The sequence below is a fragment of the Cetorhinus maximus genome, chromosome 18 (genome assembly GCF_964194155.1).
Source record: "Cetorhinus maximus chromosome 18, sCetMax3.hap1.1, whole genome shotgun sequence".
Taxonomy (NCBI): domain Eukaryota; kingdom Metazoa; phylum Chordata; class Chondrichthyes; order Lamniformes; family Cetorhinidae; genus Cetorhinus; species Cetorhinus maximus.
The window spans coordinates 78,191,718-78,205,119 of NC_135896.1; the positions used below are offsets into that span (position 1 = coordinate 78,191,718).

The 13,402-nt window shown below is 43.2% G+C and overlaps 1 protein-coding gene across 1 annotated transcript; it reads left to right on the forward strand.

The window, feature by feature from the left end:
• Positions 1 to 9,528: 9,528 nt before the first annotated feature.
• LOC144693414 (EEF1A lysine methyltransferase 3-like) lies at positions 9,529 to 12,082 on the forward strand. The gene is made up of 3 exons (XM_078563292.1): positions 9,529 to 9,699; positions 10,634 to 10,745; positions 11,655 to 12,082. Exons 1-3 carry the CDS (start codon positions 9,529 to 9,531, stop codon positions 12,080 to 12,082), a joined length of 711 nt encoding a protein of 236 aa, XP_078419418.1.
• The last annotated feature ends 1,320 nt before the right edge of the window (positions 12,083 to 13,402 follow it).

A 13,402-nucleotide genomic window follows, 5' to 3' on the forward strand; every position in this document is an offset into this window, starting at 1 on the left:
GAGGCAACCCGCCCCCACCAACCTCCCAGGCACTGCATTCCAGACAGTCACCACCCTCTGGGTAAAAAGGTTTTTCCTCACATCCCCCCTAAACCTCCTGCCCCTCACCTTGAACTTATGTCCCCTTGTGACTGACCCTTCAACTAAGGGGAACAGCTACTCCTTATCCACCCTGTCCATGCCCCTCATAATCTTGCACACCTCGATCAGGTCACCCCTCAGTCTTCTCTGCTCCAATGAAAACAACCCAAATCTATCCAACCTATCTTCATAACTTAAATGTGTCATCCCAGGCAACGTCCTGGTGAATCTCCTCTGCACCCCCTCCAGTGCAATCACATCCTTCCTATAATGTGGCGACCAGAACTGCACACAGTACTCCAGCTGTGGCCTCACCAAGGTTCTATACAACTCCAACATGACCTCCCTACTTTTGTAATCTATGCCTCGATTGATAAAGGCAAGTGTCCCATATGCCTTTTTCACCACCCCACTAACATGCCCCTCCACCTTCAGAAATCTATGGACACACACGCCAAGGTCCCTTTGTTCCTCAGAACTTCCTAGTGTCCTGCCGTTCATTGAATACTTCCTTGTCAAATTATTCCTTCCAAAGCGTATCACCTCACACTTTTCAGGGTAAAATTTCATCTGCCACTTATCTGCCCATTTGACCATCGCCAAAGTTGTTTTATATGCTGTAGAAGATTTAGCATACACGCTAACTTGTGGCTTAACTTATTTAGACATAATGAATACAGTAATGAATAAAGCCGACTAAAACACATTTCGATCATTTTCTCTCCCGATTGAAGAACGCTGAACCTTCTCATTTTTGGTATCAATTTTTATTAACAATTACACAAAACTTGGTTTTATTAAGTACGTTTATGAGGTCAACTGCAGAGATTGGAATAGCCGGATAGCTACAATTTCCGGATCTTCATATGTTACTGTTGATGAGGATTGGTGGATTGACGGTCAGCCCCACCACAGCTCCATACCCCCCCCCACCCACCCCACCCCCCACCCCCCCGCTCAATCAACCGTCTAAGAAATCCGTTTTGGCAATTTAAGGTATTTAAATTGAAGAAGGTCTTTATAGCTGCACTAAAATTAGACCATTTGGCTAAAAAACAGTGCTGTATTAGCCAAACTTATGTCCATTCGGCAATGTATATGGGACAACCCTAACTTTATATTGGTAAGGCGAATTATTTGTATATAGCGGCTTACCTACCTCTCAATTCGTTAGGTCCCTAAGATTGACATCTAAGTTGTACATCTAACGTTCCACTTACTCAGGTATAAATGCAAACACCAACTTTTCTAAGCCTGTAGTGTTCTGTGAGATTCAAACCAATAAATCCTTCTCCAGTACCTACAATTTCAAAACGCACTATCCACACCACACTGCGCACGTCCCACTGTCCGAAGTATACTGTGCACACCAAAAGTACACACACCATTGTCCCCATGCCAAGGGTTAGACCTCTCTGTCCACATTACACTATCAACACCCACGCTACATACATCACTATCCACATTACAATTTCCACAACACAGTATCAACACTACACTCTCCATATCTCACTATCGACAAGCACTGCTTGCACCATACTGCACCCTCTCATTGTGCACTCAACCCTGTCGACACCCCGCTGCCTAAACTACACTGTCCCACTACACTGTGCATACACCACAATGCACATTCCAATGCTACGGCACATTATCCACATCGTCTTTCAAAACCTGTGTCCGCACTCTACTCTCCACTTCCACTGTACGCAAACCATGACATTACACCGTCCACATTCCACTGTCCACCATACAATCTACACCTAACTGCTCGCCAACTCTCCACACCATATTGTCCACACTCAACTGCCCATACCCACATGCACTGTCCACATCACAATTCTCACATCCTATTGCGCAGGCAGCACTGTCCACACCCAACTGACTACACACCCGTGTCCACATTGCACTGCACTACCCACAACACACAAGCCACATGCCAGTGTCTGCACCGCTCTGTAAACCACCAAACTCTGCTGTTTGCAACGCAATATTCTGCTCTCTTGTCCACCTTATATTGTCTACACCCCTGTGTGTACACCCAACTATCCACATCCACTGTTCACAGGCCCAGATCCACATCCACTGTTCACTGCCCAGATCCAACATACAGCACCACACTGCTCACACTCCACTATCCACTCATAATTGCTCATTCACCATTGTTCACTCACTGTTGTCTACGCTGCATTGGACAAACTCCAATCTTCACATCCCACTGTCCAAATACCACTGTCCACGATCCACTGCCATATCCAGTCTTGACTCCAGTCTCCACACAGCAGTGTTTTCACTGCCGAGGGTCAATTGTGCACAACTCATTGACCAGACTGCACTATTCACATCCCACCTTTAACACACAACATTTCGAACGCCAATGTCCACACTCCACTATCCACACCTGACAGGCCACACCCTACCCTCCACATCTGATGGTCCACCCCCATCGTGAACACAACATACTACATTCACTTTTCATACTGCACTATTGACAACTCACTGTCCACAATACATAGTCCACATTTAAGTAAACACGCTACAGTTCATACTGCACAATCCACACCTCATGTCCACATCCAAATATCTGCCCCACACTCTCCACGCACTAACATCCACACACTAATGTCAACACCCCATTTTCTACATCACAATATTTGTACTCTATTGCCCACATGACACAGTCCACAACCACTGTTCAGACTCTACAGTCCTCATGCCACTACCAACACCATACTCTTCACATACCTTTGCCCACAACCCAATGTTCAAACCTAATCTCTGCATCATAATACCATATGCCACTATCCATACCTAGTGTCAATACAGCTTTGCACACTCCTCATTGTGCTCCCATAAATCAGTGCAACACACTGTCTGCCGTATTTTCACACATCATTTTCCACATTTCATCATTGATTCTCCAAACCCAATGTTTTCACCCATTGTCCATACTCCAATATCAACGCCTTATTGTCCAAAGCAATCACCATATTCCCTGTTCACGTGCACGGTGCTCTGCACACTGCCCACACACCATTGTCCACTCCTCTGCCTGCATCTAACTAAATGCACCACATTGTTCACACCATGATTTCCACAGTTCACTGTTCACACTACGCCCAACCACCCCCCCCTCCACCCCCCCCCACCCCACTCCTGCACCTAACTGTTCACGACCTGCTGTCCAGACTGCCCTATCCAGGCCACTCAGTTCAGACAGCACTGTCCTCACTGCACTGTCCACACCCTACTGTCTCAGCTTCACAGTTCACGTCACACTGTCTGCATTCATTTTCTACAAAGCCACAAACCATGCTGCACTCTTACACTGCTCTGTCACGCTGATCTATGAAACCCACTGTCCACAGATGATTTTCCACACCCTATAGTGCACCGAATTGTATGCACCATCAGTCAACACTCTCCTGAAGGCAACATATTCTCTGTATTTCCCACATCACACTGTCAGCACTCCACTTATCACACACCGCAGTTCAAACTCAACTGTTCAAATACACTACCCACAGATACTGTCCAAACAACACAGTCCTCACCACATTTTCCACATTACATTGGTCACCCCCTCTGTCCTTAGTGCTTTGTCCATACCTCATTGTCCACAGTAGGCTTTACTCAGCATGCTGTCCCAATTTTAATGTATGCTCCCTCTCTCCCCAGTGCATTGTTCATGTCACAATGTCCACAACACACTGTTCCACCCAACAGCCCATACTATCCAAACCATAAAGATCACATCACCCTGTCCACACCACACAGCTGGTAACCCTCAGTCGAAACAACACTGACAACTTGATATTGTTCACAGACCATGTCCACAGGCCACTGCCCACTGCACACAGTCCACCTTCTCAGTCCACACTCCTCTGTCCACACCACACTCTGTTCTCATTAACTGAAACACATTTCCAACAGAACATTGTCCACACCCCAGGAACAAACCAACTTTCCACACAGCACTATCCACACGTAAGTGACTGAACTCTACTGCACAGAGCATATTTCCCACTTTCCAATTTGCACATCCGATTGTCCACACTCTTTTATTCACACCTCACTGTGCACACACAACTAACCTCAAAGCATTGTTCTCACTGAAATTTCCAAGCCTCACTGTTTATCCCCCATTGTCTGCACAGTGCTTTCCACAATGCATTGGCAGCATTAGCAATTTTTAGATACCTCTCATCCAATATGTTCAGCATATCGTACATGTTTTCCATCCTGGCTGAATAGAGAAAAGTGTGTTGTGTTCTTAGATGAAAACAAGTTCCACAGGTTGAATTTTGTGGCTGTGACACTAACTGTTCCTTTGCATCTTCACTCGAAGTGAAATAAAGCAGTGCTACATAAATATCTTTCATCAGCTCATCAGGTGCTGTATGAAGCTGGATATGGGAAGATTGAGTCTGCCTCACTGCAGTAACTAGCCAAGCTTTCTTCGACAAAACCTTCCAAACCTGTGACCTTGGCACATTGAAGTCCAAGGACAGTAGGCATGAGGGAAGAGAACCATCTCCAAGTCACACAACATCCTGAACTGGAAACAGATCAGCTTGCCTTCATTGCAACTGGGTCAAAATCTTGAAACTTCTTATCTAATAGAACTCTGGGAGTACCTGGGTCACACAGACTTCAATGGTTCAAGAAGATGATTCATTACCAAGTTCTCAAGAACAAATAGGGATGAACAATATCAATGGCACCCACATGCCATGAATGAATAAAAGAAAAAACACTAACCACATTCCATTACTCACACCCCACAGTCTGCACCCAACTGACTGCACCTCACTGTCAGACCACAATTTCCACAACCTGCTGTTCACATCCCACTACCCACACGCAACTGGCTGCATCCCGCTGTCCACTCCAGTCGTTCAACGCTCTCTGTCCACACCTATGTCTGCTTTCCTCACTGTATTTTCTTCGTTAACAGCACCCCACAGCCCATGCCGCACTGTCGCCAACCCTCTGTTTACAACCTTCCCTCCATACCTGTTTTCCGACATCATGCTGTCATCACCGAACTGTCCTCATTAAATTATTAACAGTCTATCCAGACTCTGCTTTCTATGCACAACACACCACACCCCATTTTTTCACACCCACTTTCCATTCCCACAGTCCATTCCTCACTGTTTTCACCCCACATTTTGTCCACATTATATTGTCAGCATTTCACTGTCAACACACCACTGCTGATATGTTATCTCACACATCCAACAGACTGCATACCACTGTCTGTACCTTATTTTCGATCCTACACTGCCCGCACCATATGCTCAGATGCTGCTGATCATGTTTCAGTGCCCTCATACTGCCCACATGGGAAGACAACCACCTCTAAGTTCCCCTTCTTCATTGTAACTACATCAAAATCCTGGAACTGCCTACCTAAGAGTATTCCATTTTCTACACATGCAGTCCACAATCAATTGCCCATAACATGTTATCAAAAACTACTTTAGACCGCACTGACTGCAAAACAATGATCCTAATTTTTCCTCTATATCTTTGCTCAAAGTGAAACAAAGTGGCATTGAATATCTTTCCTCGGCTCACTAGGTGCTAACATGAAAATGGATAGAGGACAGTTTTAGTCAACTGCAACATTTTGTGGGATGAGCAATGTCATGACATGAGCAACTGCCAACATTGATACTGAGAAGTTCTCTACAGGAGGTCCATATTTGAACCAATTGACAGTCATGATCTGTAATACCTGAGTTACACTGGTGCACTGGTAAAGGCAGTTGAAAATTGTTCACAGTTGAATAGACTAAACAACGGCAAGTGGATTAGAAAAGCGATGGGGAAAGGATGTTCCATTTAGAAATGTTGATACTTGATGCTCAGAAGATTTTTTAGAAGCAAGAGGAAAAACAATGCTATTAGGGAGAAGAATGAGAATGAGAATAACCTAGACCAGAAGAAAAGCAAGAACGGAAACTGTGTTTTTGATTGACAACATCTAAAAGTTGATCTTTTCCCAAATTCTATCTTTGAGAAATTAAAACAAATTGCACAAAATTCCTTGGCAAATTATTTACTTTTCTTCCGGTGCTTTTTCAAAAAGTGTCTGCATGAACTTTGCTTTAAAACCCGAAGTTCAATTGTGAACCTTAACATAGAACATAAGAAATTAGGTGAAGGAGTAGGCCCTGAGGAGTGGGCCTTGTAACATCAGTTAACTTGGAAAGATAATGCTCGGTGCCTTCTTGAAGTCCTTAATACAGATTTTATATTGCTGGAGCCCATACCAATCCTTACATTACTCCATTAGATGCAGCCTGCCAACCTGAAAGTAGCATTTATTCTTACTCTCTATAATTCCTTACTAATTGCATCAACAAAGCTGCCAATCCAGTTGAAACCTAGAAATCATTAGCTTTGTGGAAACCTACTCATCAGACACGCAATTGCTGTCTCTGTTGCCTCTGACCAGTGTGCCTTTTCTAATTTTACAAACTATGGGGCACATTATGCATTTCTATGTATGCCCATTACCATGGATATTTTGTACTCTCCTAAATTGTGGCACAAGCTGTCTCGTCCTGTAGGTACACCTATGGCAGCCACCCATGAATAATAGGTTACGCTGCTCCAGCCTTATGTGGTATATAACATGGTCTTCCATATCTCAGCTTTATGCTGATAAAGATATACTTCTTTGATCGTGCACAGGGTGTGGTGAACAGTGGCTTTTGGACCACACTGTATTCACTGTCCAAAGTCAAAATGCATTTGCACTTATGTTAATTCAGTCAGTGAGGTGAGGGATGCCTACACACCTTTCTTTGAGCCCTTGGGTTTGGATAAGTTGGGAAGCTGGAGATGCTATCCTTCTATTTCTGCGATCCACTTCTGCTTCAATGGTGAAATCATTAGAACGTTTACTACACATTTGCTGCCATCCCATCTCTCTCATCAATGTTCGTAGTTGACCAGAAAATAACACCGCCTGAAATCACCCTGTCTCCCAAAGGTTTCTCTGGTGATCATGCCATAATGCTAATTACTTTATTGTGTCCAACTCAGGGTCAACCATGAAGATCATAAATCGTCTAGCTATTTCCAGAAGTTTGTTCCTGGTAATGCAATAGTATAATGAGGAGTACTTACCACAGTACACAGGCAAATATGTGGGTGAAATAATGTAATCAAATTTGGGACACTGAGTTCTGTACTTTGTTTTATTCTCACAAGGGGGAAAAACATATTGTGACAGTAAAAATAATTTTGTTCTGGTATACATAATGTTTCAATGTATTCTATGCCTTGTAATGTTTTGCATACCAACATAATCTGTTCCCAACTGTTGCCTTTGTCTCTCTCCCTCTCTGTTCCTCTGCATTATTGCACCTTGGTTACTGATGTCTACTTACCATTAACTCTCTCTGCTATTTATCGGGGAGATCTTGGAATGGTGATGTTAATTAGAATAAAATACACAAGACGTTTTTCTGTACCACTTAGGCTTAATTTCGGGGGGTTGGATCTCAGCTAATACTGCTAGCAGCGCTGAACACAAATGTTTCTTTTTTGCTTTGCTCAGGACGGGAGTGACCTGTTAATGCAACTGTTTTTGTGGTCGTAGTAACGTTCTTAATTCCTGCTGATGCAATGCTCCTCCCTGACGTCCTCTGCATCTTTTCTCGAGTAACTTTTTTGGCTGCTGATTACGGTTGCCTCATCCAAGCGCTCATTATTAGAGTTTGTAGCAGAGTTCCAGTCTTAACATACTTCTTACTTTTCTGCAGTGAACTGGCATCAAGCGTTGGGCTGAAACAAACATTTATACAGTTTTGTGATTATTTCGGCTTTAAATCGAAACTACTCTTTAATTATTGGTTGCGATCTACTCACACAATTAACATTTGTTATTTTCTTGATTTCTTGTTGTCGTCCATGCTGGGACAAGATACCAGGCGTAAATGGGCCTGAAGTAAAAATCACTGTTCCTTCCTTATTATTCAGAAAATAAACATGATACTTGTCTCCCAGGAGAAGTGGATGGCGATATTGTGTTTTTAGTGGCCCCTCAAAACCATTGAGAAAGGAATAATGCCTTGCATTTGGAGCTATTTCTAACAAGATGCAGGTAACTTCTGATTTTTCAAAGGAAAGCCTCAGGGGAAATCTTATTGAAGCATTCAATGCTCTAAATATCACGTTGAATGTTTAATATAGTTACAGATTCCAAAAGATAGGATAAATTCAAACTTGAAGTGTGAACCTGAAAACACAATTTAGAAAAAAATACTTTAAACAAAGCGTGGTTAACGAATGGAATAATTTTCAAAGTGGGATTGCCAGGGCCAGATTGTATCAGAATTTCAGAAGAAAGGCAGAGTGATACTGCAATGTGAAAGCTATGGCAGGATACAGAATGTACGGATCAGTCAGATAAGTTTCAGTAATTTTCTTCTATCTTTTCACGGGATGTGGGCAAAATCAGCATGTGTTGCCCACCCCTAATTTCCAATGAACTGTACATTTCAGAGGTCTGGAGCCACATGTAGACCAGACCAGGTAAAGACAGCAGATTTTCTTCCCGAAAGGGCATTAGTAAACCAGATGGGTTTTTACCACAATTGATGACAGTTTCATGGTTACCATTACTTTCAACTTCAGATTCATTAATTCAATTTAAATTTCACCAGATGCCATGGTGGAATTTGAACCCATGTCCCCAGAGCCTGGGCTCTGGATTACTAGTTCAGTAACATTACCACTATACCACCATCTCCTTCTTTCTTAAATCCCATCTATTGTTATTACATTCATGTGAATATTGCAGTCCAAGTGCCATGTTAGAGTTCGAAGCTGATCTACGGAGACAGAAACAGCTTTTCAAGGAATGGATTAGCAAAGTTTAGGGTGGTCATAAAACCAGATGTTCATTGTGTAGCTGAAGCTATAATGTAGTGCTGCTTCTAACTAGCGGATGTGATGCCTTTGCTCAATTGCAGAGTTCAGGCCTCTAAGCTGATAGCCGTGGCTTCAAGGTCCGATGCAGGACCTAAGCACACAATCTCGATCAATGGCCCATTGCAGTACGAAGGGAGTGCTTGTTGTTGATGATAGTGACTTTCTTGGTCCTCAGACATTATATCGATGAGGTCTCTTTTCATATGTTAAGTATCCGGTGACAGCCTGCGGAATTCTTCCAGAGTTTGGTCAAATATGATTTGATTGTTTACATTATGACTTTTTGTGGGAGCTGATGGAGTGTAATATTGATTGTCATGTTTGATTTCATAACAGCGTTAGTTAGAAATGATTGGCTGTGCAGAGATTAGGGAAGTCCCGATGAGGCAAGAGAAACTATATAAATGTCAATTCCCGCTTCACTACTGCACTTCGAGTAAACCCCACTACAGATCAAAGAGGGGCAATCACAACAATTCCAGAGATAGATTAGAAAAGATGACAACAGCCCCGCACCAGGAGAGTTCCGGCGACGATGTGCCAACGATGAAGAAACACTCTTCGACCTGCTACATCAGGCAGAACAACTTTGAGTTTTGCGGGTATAAGTTAAAGATCGCTCGAATTTTAGGCGCTGACCTGGGCGTATCTGCTTATGTCTGGGACTCCGTAAGTTCCCTGCATTTGTCTATCGAGCAATAGCCGCTTTGTAGCATCTTAGGAAAGAAAACGCAAATTTTCATATTCCAAGTTGCAGTGGGTTTCGTCTTAATTTTCTCAGGGAAAATACGCTTAAAAAATCTATCACCGATTTGGCACATTTTGTCCAATGTCCGTTGTATGACCGGCTGGAACATGATTTCTCTGACACGTATTTCAAATGCAACAATGTGCATTTCTCTGTCACCTGGCCTCAAGACTCTGTTTTAATAAGGGCTGATGGTCGGTAATGCTGGTTAAAGAGCCTACGCTCACTGCTGAGGTGGGGTATTTTAAATTTCCATCTTTTAATTTCACCCTTGCCACTTGGAGTTGAGCTGCTCTGTTCAATGGTCATTCCTAATGTATGCCCAAATGGTCGCTCCGTGTGCGTGAAGCCAGATATTGAGTGCCCAAAAAGGCACGTATATTGTTGTTGAGTGTGGTCCTTTCCTGCACCGGCGCACAATTTACCACAAGTCCCTGGGTAATGATCAGAAGGGTGAGTATTTCAAAACAGGTCAGGAGTGAAACCTTGGGCCTGCCAGTTATTTGAGACTAACAACGATGCCACATTGAGTCATTGGTGAACTGCACTCGCTACCAGTTACTGTGAGCACGGTGAGCCGGTGATGCATCAGTATTGACCAATTCCTTGTTCAGGTTATTCTTCTTTATTGCTCCTGGGATTCGTGCATACGTAGGAGTGATCAGGGACATGCAGTCGGTGAATCGGCCCGGCTGTTCTGATCTAAACACATTAAGAGTGTCTGCCTCACAGCAGTTCCACTCAGTTTAACCCTTTAGGAAATTGCTTGCAAGGAGCCCCATCCTTCATTAACAACTGTCTTACATCACGTTCTGAATGGATTGATACTAATGCATATGCTTCCCATTTTTTCAGGGGATTGCTCTTTGCCGGTACTTTGAGAAGGAAAAAATCAATTTTACTGGGAGGAAAGTGATTGAGCTGGGAGCGGGCACTGGGATCGTGGGAATATTGGCTGCCTTACTCGGTGAGTTACGGATGGAATTAAAAGGAAATATACAATTTTACCAATCAAGTGGAAGATAAATGGGCATAATGGAAACATCCGTCTATATCGATAAAGAAATGTTACCATGCCCGAGAGTAAGGGATAATTCAGCTCCCTTCCCTCCTGTGATGCACAAGGTTTGTGAGGAATTGAATCTCCCTTGTGTAAATATTCACTTCTCCGAGCTATGGTCTATCCGTGGCCTGAGATACCGCTGATCTGGCGCTGCATAGTTCTATCGTTAGTACATTTAAAACAATCTTTTATACACTTTTTCTCTTCGTGCTTTACTCAGTAAAAACCAAAGATTTGAATGCTGCGAAAAGCAATCTTATGAGCAAAGATTTAACTAGTAAGTCGTTTACTTATTACTGGAATAAATGAGTTGCCAGGGATGCTGCAACATTGCAATAGGCAGGGCTGAATTCTACTCCTGACGTCAGTGAGCGCTGTTGGCAGAGCCGTCGCTGTGGTATCGGATGAGAACATATTCAGGCCCTTTGCGGTTTCCGCCTGCTCCTAACACTTAGTAATTGCTAATTAATGTTTCAGAAAAGTATTGAGTGAGGCCAGTTATTACCGTCATTATATCATGACAAATGTCCTTTTGCTCATTTTTATTTGTATCTTCTGAAAGCTTCAGGCAACCCAGCTTGTGCGAAGGCCCCTTTCGGCAGATTGGGCACATCCCTTTAGGTCAGAGCCTTCAGGTTTGTCCTCTGTGTATCGGAGTCCTGCCTGTGCTGTTATTACCTGGGATAACGCTTGCCCACAGGTCCACTGACTTCTTTGGTGACTGTTGCTTTTTGTTTCTGTATTCACTGTGCGGTCAGCCTGTTGTCCAGAGCAAACCATGATTAGAGAAGGACGTTTGTTTCTTTTTGTTAGGTGGAAATGTTACCATAACAGATAAACCGAATTGCCTGATGCAAATCAGAAATAACGTCTACATCAACATTCCCCCTGTCTGCAGAAACCGTTTAAAGGTTCGCCCGCTGGTTTGGGGTGAAGACCAATTTAATTTTCCTACCGACTATGACTTCATCCTGGGATCAGATATCGTCTACCGATTTGATGCTTATGCCGACCTGATAGACACACTTCACCAACTCTGTAGCGAACATACTACAATTTATCTTGCTACAGAATTTCGAACTGACAACCAGTCCATGACTTTCCATGACGTGCTTATAACTGAATATTTTAACTGCAGTGTTGTTGATAGTTCAAATAACAGAGCTATTATTGTGTATAAAATAAGCAAAATTGGTACAAATCCTTACGAATCAGAGGCAGCCATAGCGCCGGAACTCTGATGGCATGATCCTAACAATAGAATTGACGAACGTCAATAGGTTTGAAGTTTCTGTTCTTTACAAGGTAAGGGCGGCTGAAGATTCAAACAAGACTAGAGCAATGTTTAACTAGTCATTATATTCTTAACCATCGTCATTGACAGTTTCAGTAACAAATAAAGGAGTTTCTCCCGACTCATTCTCCGAAAATCTTAGATCTGTATCCCCTAGAACTTGACCATCAAATAATGGGAGCATTTTTTCTTTGTCCACCCTTTTTAAACCTGTCACAGCCTTGTACACCTCTTTCAAATCTCCCATCAGTTTCCTTTGCTCCTACGAAAACAACCTCAGTTTCTCCAACGTAACCTTGTAAGTAAAATCCCTCATCCCTGGGAATATTCTGGCAAAGCTCCTTTGCACGGTCTCGAGGACCCTCACTTTTTTCCCTAAATTGTGACGACAAGAACTGAATGCAATACTTCGTGCCATGTGTGGTTTAATCAGAACTTTATAAAGGTTCAGCATAACTTTGTATGAAGCCCACGATCCTATGTGCTTTGCCAGTTATTCTCTCAATATGCCCCGCTTCTTTCAAAGATTTATGTACATTAATCCCCAGATCCCCCTGTTACTGCACACTCTTTAGAACTGTATCATAAAGTTTATATTATCTCTCCCTATCCTTCTTCTGTCAAAATACATCACTTCACACTTAACGAGTGGATGATTCATCTCGGCCTCCTCCTGAGGTCCCCAGAATCACAGGTGTCAGACTTGAGCCAATTTGATTCACTCCAAGTGAAATAAAGAAATGGCTGACGGCACTGGATACTGCAAAGGCTATGGGCCCTGACAATATTCCAGGAATAGTACTGAAGGCTTGCACTCCACAACTAGCTGCGCCCTTAACCAAGCTGTTCCAGTACAGCTACAACTCTGGAATCTACACGGCAATGTGCAAAACTGCCCAGGTATGCCCTGTCTCCCCAAAGAAGGACAAATACAACCTAGCCAATCAGCAAAGTCATGGAGGAGGTCGTCAACTTTGCTATCAAGCAGCACTTACTCAGAAGCAATGTATTCACTGACACTCAGTTTGGGTTCCATCAGGGCCAGTAGGATTCTGACTTCATTACAGTCTTAGTCAAAACATGGACAAAAAAGCTGAACTCAAGAGATGAGGTGAGAGTGACTGCCCTCGACATCAAGGCAGAATTTGACTGAGCGTGGCACTAAGGAGCCCTAGCAAAACTGGAGTCAATGGGAATCAGGGGGAACTCTCCACTGGTTGGAGTCATACCTAGCACAAAGGAAGATAGCTTGTTGTTGGAAGTCAAT